Consider the following 20,317-nt stretch of genomic DNA (forward strand, 5'->3'; position numbering starts at 1 on the left):
CTACCCTCCTTGCTTCCTGCATTTGGGCCACAGAAGTGCTCTGAATTTACCCTGTAAATTGTTCAACAATGTTGAGTATTTTGCTGGATATAGTTTTTGTTTTTATTGTGTACTCCTTTGTAACTTTGCCTACAGATTATAAAGGAGAAGTGCTTCAGATTTAAAATTTAAAAATTAGCCATTGACATATCCCAAGAAGACCACTTGCATGTAATGTGGGAAGAAAATGTTTACAAGAGCCAACAGTAGGTTATTTTACTTTAACAAGTCTCATGTCTAACATCAATCTAGTAATTTTCATTTGTTTAATTTTCATAAATTACTTAAAGAACTCATTTAATCAGCGTTTCTAAGAGGTTAAAAACACTACCTCAACCTACAGAAATTAAATGGATGTGTAGTATAATAATATATGTGAATATATACATGCGTATATATAAATATGTGTTACTATTATGAAACACTGTTGCAAACTTCCTTTGAATTAAAAAATTCTCTCAGAATAGGCATTATTTCATATACAAATTAGAATGTAATGAAATAATATAAGCTGAAGAATATACAGGTGATGGCTTTTGTTTGTTGTCTTTGTAAATAACAATGCCGTTGACATTTGCATATTTATATTAAACAGGGTTTACTCCATCATTATGCTAAATATAGTTAGTTTGTGATTGCCAATTAATTCTATGTCATTGACTTAAGAAGTCACATTTACAGTCATGTTGAGAGGTTTGAAGTGATAATAATAATGAAATAATAATCTGTAATGTTTTGCACTGGTAATTACAGTGGCTGATTTTTGCAAATATCTGTTCATGTGAATAGAACTATAAGCAATCTCATGAACACATTGTTCTCAGCTGAGTAGGAGCTCTTTCCATTGATCTTGAGACATGAACTCATTTTAAAATTAATAATGAGTTATTATATAAAAATAATTTTAACATCTGAAGAAATTTTGTTGGTTTTCTTTTTCTTTTCAAAATGTTGAGGCATTTTAGGCCCAGATGCTCTCAGGTTTGGACATACCTGTACTATTTGTCTTTGTAGTGCTGGCAGTTTTTGTTTTTGTTTTTTTTTTTGGGACACATTCAAGTTTTCTGTTTTTGCCATTTAATTTTCCAGGCTCTGCCATTTCCTTACCATTCTTTATGGCTTCAGTCCAGATTTTGCCTCCAGCTTTTGCTCATGTGTACCTTATTCCAGTTCTTTTCTAAAACTCACTTTGATTCCAAACTTTCTGATATTCCAGATGTGTTGTGTTCTTCTGAAATGATGTCCTAGGTTAAGTCAAATTATGTTCTTATTTTTCATAAAAAGAGTACTGCTTCTCATCTTAGTTGAAATACAGACCCCCCTCCTCTTTATCCTCTCTGCCCCGAGCGATCCTAGGTATTGCCACTTCTGTTTCTTTTTGCATGATAACTGTAATAAACTCTGGTTATAAAAAATAAATTTTAAAATTTGAATTTTGAAACCAAAAGCACAGAGAAATTTTTTTTTTCCATGCACAGCCCCCTTTATGATTATTTCTCATGAAAAAGCTGATTCAGAATGTGCACATAATTATGTGTAGGAAGGTACAAATAGAAATTATTAGTGTCATGAACTAATTAGTGGTGACATTGAAATGGGAAGGTTCCCTTGTCCCCCTCACAGGGTGTGCGATGGGGGTGTGGCTCCCTACTTCAGTGCCCCGCTGCTCAAACCCCTGCAGGAGCTCGCAGCGGGGCAGGCTGTGGGGCTCCAACCCCACGGCAGTGGCTAGGGCTGGACCTTTACAGCTCCTGGAGCCCCAGTGGGCGTGTGCTACCATGTGTTTTTAGTTTGCGGTCTATAGGCAGCTTGTGTTAACCAGCTCAGTTAGACCCTCTAGCTTGTCACAAGGACAGAGGGTTTTCTGTGTCCCATGTGTACTGGAAGAATCGGATCACATCTGGACTTGGAGGATGAGTGCAAGGTTTTATAGAGTGGAAGTAGCTCTCCGCTGCTGGGGGAGCTAGTAGGGAGATGGTTTTCCCCTGGAGGTGGGCCCCTCAGTGGCTCTGGCTGTCCTCAGATTGCCCCGGCCAAACTCCGCCTTGTCCCTCAGTGTAGGGCCTGTGGGCGTGCTGGTGTCTGTTAGGGTGCTCTGCGGCTGGCATTCCCCTCCACATCCTCCTGGGTTCCAGCTGCTTATGCTAATGTGGTCCTCTGGCCACCTGTGTGTCTGCCCGTCGGGGTCCTGGGTTTTTATATGCCCGTGATGGTTCATGGCGGGCCAGGGTGGTATTGGAAAATGCAACATTTGGGCTGGAAGGCAGGAGCGCTCACCCTCACCTAGGTCCGTGGGGGTCGAGCCCTAGCCAGGGACCCACCTTTCTCTACCCAGCACTTCCTTTCCCTCGTCGGTATTATTTAAAGGGACCATACTTTTCCCTTCCTCGCACTCCCTCATCAGCTCGATAGTTACCTTTGAGTTTTCCACTCTTTGTGACTATGTAGATAATGGGATTTTATTAGATTCAGCGTCACTCTGCATTCTCAGGCATAAACGATTGATCCCTGTATGATCTACCTCATGTACTTGCTGCTTCCTTCCATTTCTTATATGAGTTCATTTACCATATTGAAATCTAGCGGCAGGGGAGTGAGCGAAGTGTGGTTTTAAGCTTTCCATACTCTCTCATACAAGGAAAGAATGCAGAAAGGCAGTCTGACTGACTAAAGAGCCAGTATCTGCTACAATTTTAAAATAAAAATTATGTATTGAGAAGAAAAATATCAAGTTTTAATAATGGCATTTAAGGAAACATTGATAACTTTTTTTTTTTTTTTTTTTTTTTTTACGAAACTGTTAATGTTTGGCAAAATGATTGATGTGATGCATAGTATAGAAATTGTGAAATTAAAAAAAAAAATGTTGATGGGTTAGAGCAACAGGGCAAGATGAGAAGCTTGAGTAAATTTACCAGGCTCTTTTCTGATGGCATTCTCAAGTATAGTGGAAACTTTCTCATAAGTAAATGATGTGAGTTTAAGGACAATCATAAGGATGCTCAGGACCACAAATGGATAAATTCTGAGCCAGCATGGAAGCCTTCAGTGATTTAAATGTGATTAACTTAAATTGATAAAGATATTTACATTTTATTTTTTGAGAATAATAAATTGGTAGGAAGGGCCGGTTGCGGTGGCTCACACCTGTAATCCCAGCACTTTGAGAAGCTGAGGCAGGTGGATCACCTGAGGTGGGGAGTTCGAGATCAGCCTAACCAATATAGAGAAACCCTGTCTCTATAAAAATACAAAAATTAGCCAGGTGTGGTGGGGCATGCCCGTAATCCTAGCTACTCAGAAGGCTGAGGCAGGAGAATCACGTGAACTTGGGAGGTGGAGGTTGTGGTGAACTGAGATCGCGCCATTGCACTTCAGCCTGGGCAATAAGTGAAACTTCGTCTAAAAAATAAATCAATAAAATTAATAAAATAAGTAAATTAGTAGGAAGATTAGGCAATGAAGGATTAAATATAATTGTAAATTTTTGTTAAAACATAAGAAATACATTTAAAATGCAAAGCAGAGATTGAGACAAATTGTATTGCAAAATATTTATGATTTGCAAAAGTATTATTCCCAGGGTTTTAGGAAATATATTCCCTGTAACCTGATGTTTTCAAACCTCTATGATAATCTATTACTTTTTTAAAATACAGATCTATCATTTGATTACTGGAACACTGGTACTTGTAGCTACTGTCTTTTACCTTCTCAGGTCTAGCTTTTATCTCCTAAAGCCCTGGACTGCAGATCCGAGAATCTGAATCAAGAGCGACTGGTAGGATGGTGGCAGTGGTTAGAAATCAGGCTCAGGCATCTTTCAGGTATTCCCCAGGAGTTACTACTGCTTTTCAGGGTTGAAAACTGCTGTCAAAGATACATGTAAAAGCCTAATATTTTCTTACTGAATTAAGGGGGAAGATGTTTGTATTCCAGGCATGTCAGAGTATACAAATCAATCTTAACAAGTGTTTCATGCCACAGGTGGTTATGGGATACATTTCAGAAAAATAATTATAAAAAGCATTCGTTTTCTCTATTTTATTTAATGCTTGTACAAATGAATTACCATTATCTAAAAAATTATACTGTCCATAAAGTTCTGTTTCCTAATTGATCCCTTAATGTAAACATTGATTCCATGGATACTTTAAATGTATTAGCAAACTTATTTTTCTTGTATCTGTGTACTGTGAAATATGTTGTATTTTATCAACTTTTTTTCTTTCTTCAATGTGTGCATAGTATATTTTAAATATGATTATAAAGTCTGGAAAATTGAGCACTTTCTCACATTTTTCTTTAGGAATACTTTTTTTTTTTTAAGTGTTTCATGCTTTTTTCTTCTAAATTATGTAAGCATCCAATTTTTTTTCAAGACAGCTTTTGTTTAATATGTGATCTTTTATTGCCATGCCAGAAAAAGGAAGAAAATTACAGTTCGTGACTGTTTAGTTGGGCATTATTTTTGGTTATATTTAATAAAAGTATTTGCACCTTGGCCAAGTATGCCTCCAAACAATAATGAATAAAGGTATGCCTACAGGAAATAACCTTTTTTCCTGATAAAGTGCATACTATGCAATCTCATTCATGATTTAAACATTTACATTTAAGCTGGGTGCTTTTATTGAATACCACAGTTAAGTTTATGTTAAATGTCAAAATTAATGTTTAACTTTCTTCAATTTAAAGTGTGTGGTTTTGTGTGTGTGTGTGTTTTACACTTCAGTTTGTTCATCTTTATCCATCCTAATATGTCAGTAGCATTACATTTCCCCACATAACTAATACTCAAATTGAAAATTATATCTTCTCATGAACATACAATTTTTTTAAAACAGTCAGCCATAGGTCACTGCGTCTCATCTTATGAACATTCCCCATGCCTCACTCTTTGGTCAGGTGAGTAATTCCCAGGCCTGTGCTTTATTGACTGAAGTATGTTCACTAGTTTATTCAGTAGTTCTCTCTACTTTTCCAGAGAGGCTATCACACTTAGAGATCAAGTTCAAGTTTGCTGCCTTGTGCCTTTGCTTTATCTACGCAAGACAGGGGCATTTATGTTTAAAGATTTAGATATACCTGAAGAAGGAAGGATGAAAGTAAAAAGGTTTATTGTGTAGAACCCTATTATTTACCACTGTTTTTCTCATTATCACTGTTTCCACCTCTAGTGCCTGAGTCCTTTATCTAAAGGTCACTCCAATTCTTGACCATCTTTTATAACTTACTGGAATGCTGTTAAAAAAAATCAGTTGACAAGAAATTATCCAAATGGATCTAGTGCTGCTGGTAGTCATTATCTCTTTCCCATTATACAAACTATTTCATCACTTTCTTATTTCTTAATGGTTGTATTTACTTTCATCATTGTACATACATATCTATTTCCAGTTCTTTTTCCTCTAATATCACCTATACCTTGCAAAAGACAGATTTTTTTTGTAGAAGAAAGGAGAGAAAAGAATGATAGTGTTCCAACCTGTGAGACCTTAATTTGTAAAGAATATTTAAAGATTCAAGAGGAATTCATCTCATCATTAACTGTTTATTTAATAGTCATTAACTATATTCTTGGATGTAATAGTCTTCATGTTTATTAAATACGTAATTGTATGTTTTCTTAAAAGATCCTATAATTTTTAGAATTATGTATTCTGTGTGTAATCTTTGGAATTTCTCTAGATTTCTTTTAGGGGTTATTTCATTTTTTTTCCTCCATGCTGTATATTTTACTTCATTGCAATGGCACTTAGAATGATTGCTTAGGGGCGGGCGCAGTGGTTCATACCTGTAATCCAGCATTTTGGGAGGCCGAGGCGGGCGGATCACGAGGTCAGGAGTTCGAGACCAACCTGCCAATATGGTGAAACCCCATCTCTACTAAAAATACAAAAAAAAAAAAAAAAAATTAGCTGGGTGTGGTGGCATGCACCTGTAGTCCCAGCTACTTGCAAGGCTGAGGCAGAAGCATCCCTTGAACCTGGGAGGCGGAGGTTGCAGTGAGCCGAGATCACACCACTACACTCCAGCCTGGGTGACAGACCGAGACTGTCTCAAAAAAAATTTTTAAAATATAAAAAAGAATGATTGCTTGGGAATCATATTCTTTTCTTCAAATGATTGAATTTATCACCAGATAGACTTTTGTAATTATACTTAATAAAATATTTTTAAAAGAACTTCAACTCATCCTGCAATAGTGCTTCCCCTATCCTATCACTTCTGAAAATACTTCTTAGATTTTTTTTTATTGGCTTTATACCAAATTATAACTCTGTTTACTTAATAGAATTCTAGCCTTCACTGCACATGGATGAGTCTCTTTGAAGCACACTTTTTCAGTAATGAAAACTCACTGATTTTTTCCCCTTTTCATAGCTTTTTTCTTTTATTACGATATTGATCTTTCAATATCTTGGATGTTTAAATCCCATATTTTGTGTCATGTGTAATTCATTCGTTTTCTAGTCTAAGACACCTAATCAATCTTTACATGATTACAACATCTCAGCATTGTTCCTTTTCTTTTCACTTAGGAGTGGTTATTCTCACTTGTTCAGGGATATCGTTTTCAATGCCTGCTTCCTAAATCTCGAATAATCCCTTTGGACTTTGTCTTTTTGTAGCGACCTCACTTTGTAAGGTTTTTGTTCAGGTAGTGTACTTGAAATGAAGCAAACACTTTATCAGTCCTACTTAGTTGTTTCTTTATTTCTTTAAAGATTTGTCTCAGTAGAAAAGCAGAGAAAGAAAAACATATTACAATTGTAATACTCCTTAACTAGGCTAGAAGATAGGGAAACTAGGATATAAACCTTGGGGGAAAATACTCCCTTTTATAGGTGCAGAAGCTTCTGTCTCTCGAAATCGTTCTAAGTCAGGGCCTGCGTTTAGAAGTGACTCCTGATCTTTATTTACTTTCACAATATTCTGCAGTTTCTACTGTCCCATGTGTAACTATTACAGAAATGAGTTTGTAATATATTTTTAATTCTTTAATTGGTGTTGTCAGGGACAAAGAAGCTATGTGTATTATACCTCAAAAATAGTCTGTTTTTGTTCTATGCATTGGTGTCTGCTATCCCAAAGTTTCGTATAAATTGATCTGACACTCATTTGTATCACATTACAGATTTCTTTTTCATAGCTAATATGCTCAGTCTTTTCCTTTAATGAAGTTTTAAAATTATGATTAGTAAGTTTTTATTTTTGTTAGAGAAACTCTTTAACTATCCTATTCAAGCTGTTGCTATGGATTCAGCCTTGGAAAGGTTTCTTGTTTTTTATTGAAGAAAAATAATACATTGTGATGGCATGTTTTAAAATAAGAAATCTAAAACAATGGGGGCTAATGAAATTTTATCTATAGGTTATTGCTTTAGAAGTTCAACTAATTTCGATCCTTTTTCAGTTAAGCTACTAGCAAGGATATCTTCTTTTCTCCTGTGTGGCGTCCAGTCTTGCAAAACATAAGAGCTCAGGGCCTCAGTCTAATCATTTCATCTCTCTCTATCCACCTCTGTCAATTCCGGAATGTTGTAGATGTAAAGAGCCTCATAAGGATGATTTTATATGCATATGTCTTGTGTAAGTTTATTTGACTAATTGAAAACTATGAACTAAATTATGAGGCAAAGAAAGAGATTTCTAAAATATATGAGCTTTAGTATCCAGATAAAATTAATAGAAAATTAAAATAATTACAAGAAAACAGTTATGTTTATTTGGTATCCATAGGAGGCTTAATATATAATGTCATTATTTATATAATGTCATTATAAATAATATATAATGTCATTTGTAGCCTAAATATTACCCTAATTTATATAATCTTACCAATCAACTAATACGATTTTAGAAAAATTCACTCAGGAATTGGTCCTTTATATATCAAGGTCTATTATTATTAGAAAACTACCTTGATAATTTTAATGATGTCTTTATTTTAATTCTCCATTAATAGAAATATAAACTCAAAGTTCACAATGAACTAGCAGTTACTATGAAGAGTGTTTCTGATTTTCATCTTCCTAATTAGGAAATTCAGAATGCAATCTGCAAAGACCTTCTTTTGTACAGAAGGTATCATTCACAGATTCTTGGCGTAGGATGTGGATATTTTTTGGGAGGCCATTTTCAGCCTCGCACAATGGCAAAGAGATTCTTTCCCATATAGTCTTCACATAAGCTTAATGAATGTTAAATTGGCTCAGCAGAAATAACAAATAGAACTGTGAATAGAATTTATACAAACAGGTCCTGTTTTAAACAAAACAAGGATAAGTAGTAAAAGATTAATTCGGTTACAATGAAATTCATGAGCTTTACTTTAAATTATATTATTTTAAAGTTTTAGTGATTACAAATTCTATGCATTTAAAAATAATGTTTATACTATATATTTGTGATATATAATTTAAATAAAACACATTTGGCCAGGCGTGGTGGCTCATCCCTGTAATCCCAGAACTTTGGGAGGTCGAGGCGAGTGGATCACCTGAGGTCAGGAGTTCAACACCAGCCTGGCCAACATGGTGAAACCCTGTCTCTACTAAAAATTATCTGGCCATGGTGGCGGGTGCCTGTAATTCCAGCTACTCAGGAGGCTGAGGCAGGAGAATTGCTTGAACCCGGGAGGCGGAGGTTGCAGTGAGCCAAGATGGCACCATTGCACTCTGGCCTGGGTGACAGGAGTGAAACTCCATCTCAAAAAAAAAAAAAAAAAAAAAAAAACCTCACACATTTATTTCTTTGGGATTCAGGTCATTGGTAGAATTGTTAGATTTTCCTCTGGAATATCACTTACTTTTCTACTTAATTACAAATTTTTGACTACTTTTTTCCTTTTTTATGTTCCTTCCACCCTCTTCTATAAATTACTTAAAAAGTAATTATAAGCTGGGCGCAATTGCTCGTGCCTGTAATCCCAGTACTTTTGGAGGCTGAAGTGGGCAGATCATCTGAGGTCAGTTGTTCCAGATAAGCCTGGCCAACATGGTGAAACCCTTTCTCTACTAAGAATAACAATTAGCCAGACCTGGTGGCCTGTGGCTATAAATGCCAGCTATGGCAAGATAATCACTTGAGCCCGGGAGGTGGAGGTTACAGTGAACCGGGATTGCGCCATTGCAGTCCAGCCTGGGTGGCAGAGTGAGACTTCGTCTCAAAAAAAAAAATTAATTATAATATGTATGTATGCATGTATATTCCTGTTTCTGTCTCTGTGTGTGCGTGTGTGTGTGTGTTTCAGTCTCATTGTAAATACACATATACATATATATGCACACAGAATACTGATAATTAGCATTGTACACTGGTATGGCTATACTTATTAAAATAAATACATTTTAATATTTGATATATAGGTACTGCTCAGGGACTTTGTTAGTACCACTCCTACCACCCTCATGTTTCTTACAGAACTTCCAGAACTCAAGACAACTCAGCTACTAAAGGATTAACAGCTGGGAAATCAGGGGGCCTGTACTCTGTGGCCATCATCTCATCTGATTGGTGGAAACATATAATATACATGTTGTTAAAATATGTTGGGTTTATGTGTACATATACCAAAACATTGTTTTACACCTTGAATATATATAATTTTTGTTAATTATAACTCAATAAAGCTGAAATTTTAAAAGTCAAATTAAAAAGAAGTGGAAGTAGTATTTTTCTGTAAATTAGAAATCACTTGTTTGATAATTCACTTTGACCTGTACCCTATCAGATAGTTATCTTGATCAATATGTTTTTTTTTTTTTTTCACTCTGCTTTAAGCAAAAATTTTTTAAAGAAAACCTCCTCCTCACAACATTAGGAGATGTTTGTAGTATAATTGGGGCAATTTGAATTATGTGATTCAGTAACTGTGCCTTTTCTGTTAGCCTGCTACACTTTCCTTCATGAAACCTAAAGCTACATTCATTACCATCTTTCAGAGTATGCTAACACTTACTTCTAACCAGCTGAACACATCTGATGTTTTTATATAAAATTGTTGGCCACCTAAGGAACATATTATCTCAGTAATTTTCCAGTACATGGAAAATTTGCTTTTTGCAAGAAGCATTTTAAAATATATTCCAAGCATGAATGAATACACACACACACACACACTTTTTTGTCTTCATCATTCACTGTTTTTTATATTGTGTATTTGAGTTTTAAATGACATGTTCTAAATAAAATTTGACTCTAAACCATTCATTAAGTTAATTTGACTATTGCAAAGTTAGAAGTTTCTTTTATTAAATTACTTTTGTAATCCAATAATGTCTTTTGATGATAACCTCCTGTAAGTCAAATAAATAATTTGGCTCATTAAAAAAGATTATTATGGTATTATTTGGTATTATTATGGTATTATTTTCATTATTATGTTTCTTTCAAGTAATTTGATATATTTTGTTAGGTTGTATTTCTTAATGTGTTAATATACTTAAGGTACACAAGAGGTACACCCTAAGGAGGAGCATACTCTGCAGATGTATGTGTGATTACATGATTCAGATATCTGTAATCCTTACTAAGCCGCTGATATTTTTGGAATCTAGAATCTATACCAGTAAATGAAGTGATAACATCAAAACATATAGCTAGAAAATAAAAACTACTCACAGTCCCCTTACCCATATTTAACCTTATTGATATTTTTATATCTTTTAAAATACTTTAGACTGTGAGCTTTTGTGCATTTACATTAGAAAGATACAATATATTCTTCCATATAGCTTAGAAGATTTCTTCTGCAATCTTTAATATGCTTAAATAGTGTATATTTTTTAACAACTATACATGATTCAGTCACTCTGTCTTTGCTAATAGAAGTAGCACTAAGACTAATAGACAAGGACATAGTTTTTGGGGGCACATCTCTGATTGTTTCCATGGGCAAGCTTTTATAATTAGTATTGCTGATTCATTGAAGTTACTTTTTTCTTTTAACTTTATTTATTTATTTATTTTTTATAGCCAAGATCTTTCTCTGTTATCCAGGCTGGAGTGCAGTGCCATGATCATAGTTCACTGTACCCTTGAACTCTTTGGCTCAAGCGATCCTCTCACCTCACCCTCCTAATTAATGAGGACTGTATGCATGCATCATCATGTCAGTTTAATTTAAATTAATTTAATTTTATTTTATTTTTCATTAATATTTTGTAGAGACCAGGTCTCCTTATGTTGCCCAGGCTGGTCTCAAATGTCTGACCTCAAATGATCCTCCCATCTTAGCCTCCCAAAGTTCTGAGATTGTAGGTATAAGCCGCTGTACCTGACCTGGAATTAATTTTTCTGAGGTTTTGATGCAGATTGTCAAATTGCTGTTCAGAAATTTTGGACTGCTTTATACTCACACTAGCAGTGTATCAGACCTCCCATTTGACAGTATCAAGTGAACTCTTTTAAACATTAGCTACCAGACTTCTTGTTGAAAGATCAATCAAGCCAGCTCTTTCTTTCAGTTTGCTCCATAGTATGCTGACATTTTGAGGTTGTGAGTTAAATGACTTAAAGTTTTCTCTAAAAATTTTTCCGACTGGAATTTGAACTCATTGGAGCATAACACATATGCAGGATGTACCCTCTCCCTCACCAAAAGAGTTTTGTGAGCAAAGTTTAGTGCATAAAGGATGTAGTCTTTACTCTCTGATTGTCTCTCAAATTAAATTTACTTATATTTGTTATGATACTCTTATTTAGCTATGGAGATTACAACAATTTAGGAACAGAAAGTGAAAAGCAAGGTGAGATGGCTACTATAGACAGGTGTACTAGTAAGGAAAACCTAAGTTACTGTAAAAAAAAATGCTTGCAAAATTCAGAGGCCTAAAGAGTAGAGATATTTATTATGTACCAATCACAGGTCAGTGTTCTGGATCTGGTAGAAAGTTTTGCTCTACTTAACATTTGGGTGCAATTCCATTAATAAGAGAGAAGGAGAAAATGGGAACATTAAAATGCTCCCCTCCAACAAGCAGCCCTAGTAGAAACGACTCTTAGAGTAGGAGAAGACAGAACTTTTGGAAACAAAATATTGAAGTGATTCACTGAATGAGCAAACACTCCTTTGTCAGGTCAGTGACTTGATTTTACCCTGCCTACAGACTTAGAAGTTAACCTGTTACCATACCATCGATTCTGGTCCAGGACTCCTAGAACAGAAGTAAATTATTTTATTACTCATGGCACAGTAGACATCATATTTTCATTGGCTCCCCTTGTCCTCCAAACCCTGTAGGGGTGACACTATATGACCCAGATGACTGCTGCTCACACATTGGGTTCACAACATAGCTAGATAATATTGAGCCTGGAGAATCCCTTCTTTTGTAGCAGCTCTGTGTCTTCAAGGGTGTCATTGTTATCCTTGAAGGTTGCTCACTAGAAGGACAGCCCTAAGAAATGGCTGCCATTAACAGTGGTCAGGGCCTTGCCATCTTGGTGTACCCAGCAAAAGATGTAAGAGCATCCGAGAACCATGCAGGGACTGTTCTTTTCAACATTCAACACCCATCATTCAGCAGCCTCTGGAGACATTTCTGCGTACAGCAAGATGAAGGAATTAGTGTTCCAAAGGATGTGGGAGTTAAATTCTGCATGAAGTAAAAATTTCAATGTCTTAAAATTGCAAGTATTTTCTCTGCCTAGAGACACCTTCAGAAACGATTATTTTTTATGATCTGCCTTTTAGAAGCCATTTACAAAACAGAGACAGCATAGATGGATAGATTAGCCAAAGTGGTAATCACTGAAAACTGATTTATAGTATTTTGTTTCCTCATACATTGTTCTGGGTTGATGAGTGAGCAGAAGGCCCTTTCTCAAACATATTACTGTAGTACATTATACTACAGATTCATGTAGGTTAAGGGACTTTTTTTTTTTTTTTAAGGTTAAAATAATCTAAAAGTAGGTTGGTCTTATTGCTTCATGTTTTGTGATAATCGCTTGAATAATAGCAACACCTGGTGATGATTAGCTTTAATAAGTGGGAGGCATAATGAAGGAGAAATAATTGTATTCATGTAAGTTAGATATTCCTTTCACCACTTACCCAGCCTCTCCATTGTAAACCATAATTTATTATTTTTTGGCATCTGAAGGAAGTGCTGGGGAAGCCTGTTCAGAGAAGAGAAGTGAGTATTAGAAGCTCTGTGTTGAGCTTTTGGCTCTGCCACTTGGTTATTTTGGGATTTTTGGCAACTTACATAATCTCACTTAATATTTGGGTCACAAAGATTTTCTGGAATCAAGTGAGATAAGAATGTAAAAGTCTTTATAAAGCATTATACAAATATTTAGTTACTAAGAATTGTGAGTACTTAAGCTTTTGTCTATTAGAGGAGACTGAAGAATACATTCTCCTCAATGATGAGGGCATAATATAGCTTTTAATCTGGATTTTAAAAATTATATTCTACCTCCTTTTAGAAAGTTTAGTAAAAAAGACAACTTTGTGTAAAAGCTACAATTTCAGCCTGGTGCATTGGCTCATGCCTGTGATCTCAGCACTTTGGGAGGCTGAGACAGGAGGATCACTTGAGCCCAGGAGTTCAAAACGAGCCTGGACAACACAGAGAAACCCCATTTCTACAAAAAAAATCCCAGCCCTCGCAAAATTAGCTGAGCATGGTGGCACCTGCCTGTAGTCCCAGCTCCTCGATAGGCTGAAGTGGGAGGATCACCTGAGCCTGTGAGGTCGAGGCTGCAGTGAGCTGTGATCACACCACTGTACTCCACCTGGGTGACAGAGTGAGACCCTGTCTCAAAAAATAAATAAATAAATAAATAAATAAATAAATAAATAAATAAATAAAAAGCTACCATTTCAATCATGTGGAAGTTCCGTTTATATGGCTGGATAAATTCAAAATCATTTATTTAGTTCTAAGTCTTAATAGTAGATTCAGTAAAAAAATAAATTTTATTGTTATTTTTTATTATCAAAAACAGTAGTGGTATTGTTGGCAAATATGTGAATGGATGATTAAAGGAGCTAATGCTTGGTTTTGTATGGTAAAGAATACAGCAAATAGGAGGTAAAAGAAGTTGAGAAGGCGTGGAAAATATTTGTATGTGTCTGTGTGTGCACTTTGTAAGTGTTAATCAAACCTGTTCTTCTTAAGCTTCCTGAACATGTTTTCATTAGTTGCTATAGAAAGGAAACAAAATAGATGGTTATATAACTCACTAATTCCTTTTTTTAATGGAGTAGGATGATTTTCTCTCATTAATTGATTTATTGACAGAAGCTTCCAAATAATATTCTTGTCTTTTTAGTATCTACTATTCGTTTAAGTAAGCACTCTCATGACTAGTTTGCAGTGGTGGAAATTGCCAGAAAGCCATAAAATGTTCACGCTGGAAGTTACTTTAAGGATGATATAGTAACAGCAGATGAGAAAACCAACATTGATAGAATTATGTTCCTGAAGGTCACACATCTGTATGGTGGTCTAGATTCTTAAGATCATTCATCCTCTCCTACTTGTAGCAGTACTCCTCAACCATTATGTATTATCAGAGTTCTGGACGTATTTTAAAGCAATAACATCTCATTCTCTTTTTAGGTAGTTATTACTAGTAAAAGCGGAGAGATCTTGTATCGTATTTCACCGTGGGCGAAGTATGTGGTTCGTGAAGGTGCTAATGTGAACTATGATTGGCTACACTGGGATCCAGAACACTCATATGAAGTGAGAACAACAAATCTTTAAATAAATTATTATTCCAACACTTCTAGGAAAGTTAATTTTTACTTTTATAACTTTTGTAGTAATGTTCAATGCTTCTCCTCACTGACAGTTGAGTATTTTACATCATAGTATTCCTCTTACACTGTGCATGTATCAGAGTCTGTCTTCTGTAGCCAATAACATATAGAAGCTAGTTTTTGTGTAGTCTGTTTTTGAGGTTAAGGAAAACAGAATACTAAATTGCTATATACTAATCTGTAAGGGATACTGTGTTTGTTTTTTTTAACTACAATTTCTGATTTATCAGAGACTCTTTAGTGCAATATTTCTCAGTGTCATGGGTTTGAATTAGGATAAATGTCCTTAGAAACATGGAATAGGGAAGACCATCTCATGAATGTATTAACTAGGGTAATTTTTACCGCCATATTATTGACAAGTGTTCTGTGTATATTTGAACTCACTTTCTGTCCTTTAAATCATCGGAGTTTGTTGATATATACTTTGCATTTGATAATTACGTCTGTATTTCATGGATCTTACATTTTCTCTGAGGCTTAAGCTCAAAAAATAATCTTTACTCAATGATAAGGCATAAGCTATTACATGATTTATCTTTTAAAATCCACTAACAGGACTGTAAGGACTTTTTCCTAAAATAAAATTTAGTGAGTGTAGCCCGTACCTTTTATATGTGAGAATAGTTCCAAGTGTTTAAGTATATTCACCACTTTTTAAAAATATACTTAATCAGGTAGTGTCATCCCTGAATTCCTGGTTTAATTCTATATGTAATTTATATTCTGTAGTTTAAGCATTCCAGACCAAAGAAGCCACGAAGTCTAAGAATTTATGAATGTCATGTGGGAATTTCTTCCCATGAAGGAAAAGTAGCTTCTTATAAACATTTTACGTGCAATGTACTACCAAGAATCAAAGACCTTGGTAAGTAATAACTGTGATTTTTATTCAGATAAAATTTTAATGAGTCTGTTCTCTTATTAGAAAAGCTAATTACAAGTGTCTCTTTTTTGTGTTAGGAGATTAAATATGTAATAGAAATACATTTTATTTTAGGCTTCTCAAATTGCCCTGTAATAGTGATAGCATAGAAAAGAGAAATGGAATAAGATAGAGCATAAGAATTAAAGATATTATTCCAATTTCAATTTTAAGTAATGTGAACGGATGACTTCCAAAATTATAGATAAATATGTAAGCATAATTACTTTTTTGCTGGAGGAAAAGTTTATCAATTTAAGTGATCATTGATTATAACCTGTTCATTTTAGTCTGTTAAGGAAAAAAATCTTATATATGTAATGTGCCTGGAACTCATTTTGTATCAGAGTTATTTTATATAGCCCCTGCCTGGATGACTTATTTAACAAACATTTATAGAATATCTCTGTGAGACACATTTTGCTAGCTATTCATATATTGAACTGTACTGGCACAGATCCTGTCTTCATAACCAACAGGAGAGTGAATAATATATTGCTGAATTATTGATTCAGTGTGTTTTAAATCTGTTGTTTTTATAGGTAATGCTATTTAAAATAATTTGACAGTATATTTAACACCTGCTTCAATGGCTAGGCAGGAGGATAAAGCACATTTAATTTTACTGCTTCTGCTAGGGAGTCCAAATTTTGTCTAGAAGAAAGATTTGTAAGCCATGGTTAAAGTTTTCAGTTATGTATGGATTATCTGTGATGGTAAAGTCAGGTTCCAGAAACCAAAATTAATTAAATATATAGAGTATTTAGTATTAATTATAATTAATAGATATTATGCTAAATTATTATATTTGAAATATTCTTTCATATTATGGAGTAATAAATTGCTTATGACCCAGTTCTTGCAGAACGTTCAGCACAAGGATTCTCTTATTCGTCTTTGTGTCGGAATTCCCTAGCCTAGTACCTGGAATAAAAGTGAATCCAGGAATGATTAATGCCATTAAAATTAAGAATAAAACTATAAATTTGTGCTTGATACAAGATACCAACCCAGAAGAATGAAACTAATCTAATACCTTTGTTTATAAGTACATTTACAAGTATAGTTGCACATTTAAATGAACTGCCGTTAAAAACGAACTTATATAAACCTTAAGAAAATTATAAAGCTTGCATGAATTGGACTTTGAGAGCAGAGTAAGAATATTTTCTATGTATGTTACAGAACTGTAACTTCCAAAGTAATGAAATCATATTTGATCATTTTACCAAATTATACTTCAAGAAGAAAAACCTGTTTTTCTTAGCTTTTTAAAGACCAATACTTTTCCCCCTGATTATTTGCTTATATTAAAAAATATTAGAATGTTTTTAATGTTATGGATTTTTAAAACACGATATCTACTTTTTTGAGTCACTTTATTTACTGTTAGAGCAAAACATATCCAGATGGAGAAAGTAAGGTGATGTGTTTGTATGTGCACATACATGCATATATGCACTTGGAAATAATTTTATAGGTGCAAATTATATAGTGGAAAGTAGAAGCATTAATGCTAATTGCATAAAAGCTATCTTTTGGGCTGGTCACGGTGGCTCATGCCTGTAATCCCAGCACTTTGGGAGGTCGAGGCGGTGCGTCACCTGAGGTCAGGAGTTCGAGACCAGCCTGGCCAGCATGGTGAAACCCCATCTCTACTAAAAACACGCAAAAAATTAGCCAGGCATGGTGCCATGCACCTGTAGTCCCAGCCACTCGGGAGGCTGAGGCAGGAGAATTGCCTGGCAGGAGAATTTTGCAGGCAGAAGTTTCAGTGAGCCAAGATCACGCCAGTGCACTGCAGCCTAGGCGACAAAGCGAGACTCCATCTCAAAAAAAAAAAAAAAAAAAGAAAAAGAAAGCTACCTCTGAAAAATATGAGTTTGGTGCTATTTCTTATGCTATATGGTAAAAAGGACTGAAATATATAGAAATAAATAGAAAGAGTCAAAATAAAAAGTATATGTCATGCAATTGGTTTTTTAAATTTAGGTTTCATAATCTTCAATATGACTATTACAAATGTAACTGCTGTTTAGCATATAGAGATTGCCATCTTTAATATGCTAAAACCAAATTAAGCAAGTTTGCATATTATTTATTGCTTGTTAAAATGAAGGTATATCAAATAGCTAGTCAGAATACAGCTCTAAGAGACTATTCAATGTTATTAGAAGGTCAAACAAAAATGTTAAAGTAGTAGAACTTTTCAAGACGATCAAAGCTTCTAGATTGTAAATTTTAATGTATTGGGAATGAGGATGCTTCTTTTCCCCATTACTTTTTTTTTAAAGGTGGCTTTTAATTTATATTTGACCATTGCCTTACATAGGATACAACTGCATTCAGTTGATGGCAATCATGGAGCATGCTTACTATGCCAGCTTTGGTTACCAAATCACGAGCTTCTTTGCAGCTTCAAGGTAAAATCAAAGACTCATTATGTTCATTCTTATTTTGAGCAAATAATTTAAATAAATAAAATGAAATTTTACATTTTATATAACATTCTGTAACATTTTAGGGTTAACAGAGTTAATAGAAACTGAACATTTTCTTTTACTAAGGCCATACACTCTCTTCCCATCCCACCTTAGAAATTGTCCTTGATTTTATGTTGCTGTTCGTGGGATGATTTGTGATATAGAATGTCCAGTTACCTGCTGAAATTGTCACATATTTGGAGGCCCAAGGTTTAGTCAGAAAATCTTGTCCTATGAAAGCCATTCTTGTGAGAGAGCACGTCGTTTTCCGGAAAGAGACTGACTCATCTAGGAAGGTCACTGAAGCGGCCCTTGGCAGGACAATTACTACTCACGGAAGGACGGCCCTTCCCTCCAGGCGGAAATGGGTGGAATGTTGCTCTCTGGACGGAAAAGACACCACGGGGTTCCATGCAGTTAACGAGGTGCTGATCTAAATGACCACAGACTGAAGAAGTCCAACACTCTCAGTGTCGTGGAGTTTATGACATGTGGCATATAGACATTGCTCCTATCATCATTCATACAGATTATTATTTTTTAACCGTAATAAAAGCTAAAATGAAAATGACAGGGAGCTATAATCAGAAGTCTGATCAGTTTAGAATAGATCAGAACAAATACTGCAAGTGAGATCTAAAACACAACTAAGAGTTAACTGGGGAGAGGGGTGAAGTGACATTCCAGGCATAGAAAAAAGATATTGGTTCATTTACCTGTTTCTCTTTATATTAGTTCTCCCTGAGTAAGTTATCTATAATACTGTCTCCAAATCCTCCACTCCAGTTCTTTCTTGAGCCCCCTCCAGGTATGCTGTCTGCCTCTTCACTGAAGTTGCTTTTGTCAAGGGTATTAGTGACCTTCACATTGTTGAGGACAATGGGCAATTCTTAGCTTACTTCAGCTGTCAGCACCACTTGGCACAGCTGGTTACTCTCACCTTCTTGAAACCTTTTTCTTTCCCTGGCTTCCAGAATAGTTTAGCCTCCTGTTGTTGCTTTTCCCACCTCACTTCTTGCTTACTGTTAATTCCCTTTGCTCTTTCCTCTTTATCTTTATGACCATTAAATATTGGACCATTAAATAATGGAACTCAGTACTTAGTTCCATTCTCTTCTTCATCTGTATGAAATACGTGGGAGGATCTCATCAAGTCTCATCCAGTTTTGTAGCTTAAATATATGCTATATGTTAACTGCCAAACTTAAGTCTCTCTGACCTATCTTACGAACTTCAGAAAGTATATATTTGATGTTGGGGTATCTAATACTTATATCGAACTTCATGTGTCCAAAATTAAATTTCTGATCTGATCTTCAAGCTTCCTCCCCCTGCCATCTTCTCTACTGCAGTAAATGACATTTTCATCTTCTAGTTGTTCAAGCCCAAAATCTTGGCATTATACTTGACTTGTCCCTTTCTGTTCCTCCCTACACGCTAACTATTATAAAATCTAGCCATCTGTAACTTCAAAATAGATCCCAAATCTGGCTGCTTCAACTGCCCCCACTCTACCACCACCCATGTCCAACTTGTGGTTATCTTTTACCTGGATTGTTTCAATAGCTCTTTGACTGGTCACTATTTTCTCATGCTCTCTTTCCCCTTCTCTTACCTTTGGTCTACCAATTATGGTCAATTTTTCTGCCTGGTGGCCAGAGTAATCATTTAAAAATTAAAGTCAGATCGTGTTGCTGTCTTGCTCAGAACCCCTAGTGAATCCCTGTCTCCTTCAGAATAAAAGCAAAAGACATTACACTGGTCCCCAAGGCCTCATTTGATGTGCTTCTTGGCTGACTCTAAGAGCTCACCTCTTTTCTTTCGTGATCATTCCAGTTACAGTAGCCTGTTTGCTTTTTTCCAAATGCTCTTAGCTCATCCCTGCCCCAGTGCCCTGCACCTGCTGTTCCTTCCTGTCTGAATGCTCTTACCCTTAGATATTCTTATGCCTTGCTTCTTACTTTTTTTCTTGCTCAAATATTGCCTTTTCCATGAACTTTAACTTATGACCCTCTTTAAAATAGCAAACCTTCCCTTCCCACCAGTGGCTTTTCTTTGTTTTCTTTAGGACATTTATTATTATCC

The 20,317-nt window shown here is 35.2% G+C and overlaps 1 protein-coding gene across 2 annotated transcripts in view; it reads left to right on the forward strand.

Annotated features, from left to right (window-relative positions):
* The window catches only part of GBE1 (1,4-alpha-glucan branching enzyme 1), a 262,977-nt gene that overhangs the window by 91,760 nt on the left and 150,900 nt on the right, over positions 1 to 20,317 (forward strand). For both annotated transcript variants that reach the window (XM_050779011.1, XM_050779010.1), the window contains exons 4-6: positions 14,622 to 14,747; positions 15,557 to 15,692; positions 18,082 to 18,172. In XM_050779011.1, coding sequence (XP_050634968.1) covers positions 14,622 to 14,747; positions 15,557 to 15,692; positions 18,082 to 18,172 — 353 coding nt within the window. The remainder of the gene's footprint in view (positions 1 to 14,621; positions 14,748 to 15,556; positions 15,693 to 18,081; positions 18,173 to 20,317) is intronic.

This window comes from Macaca thibetana, chromosome 2 (genome assembly GCF_024542745.1).
Source record: "Macaca thibetana thibetana isolate TM-01 chromosome 2, ASM2454274v1, whole genome shotgun sequence".
Classification (NCBI taxonomy): Eukaryota; Metazoa; Chordata; class Mammalia; order Primates; family Cercopithecidae; genus Macaca; species Macaca thibetana.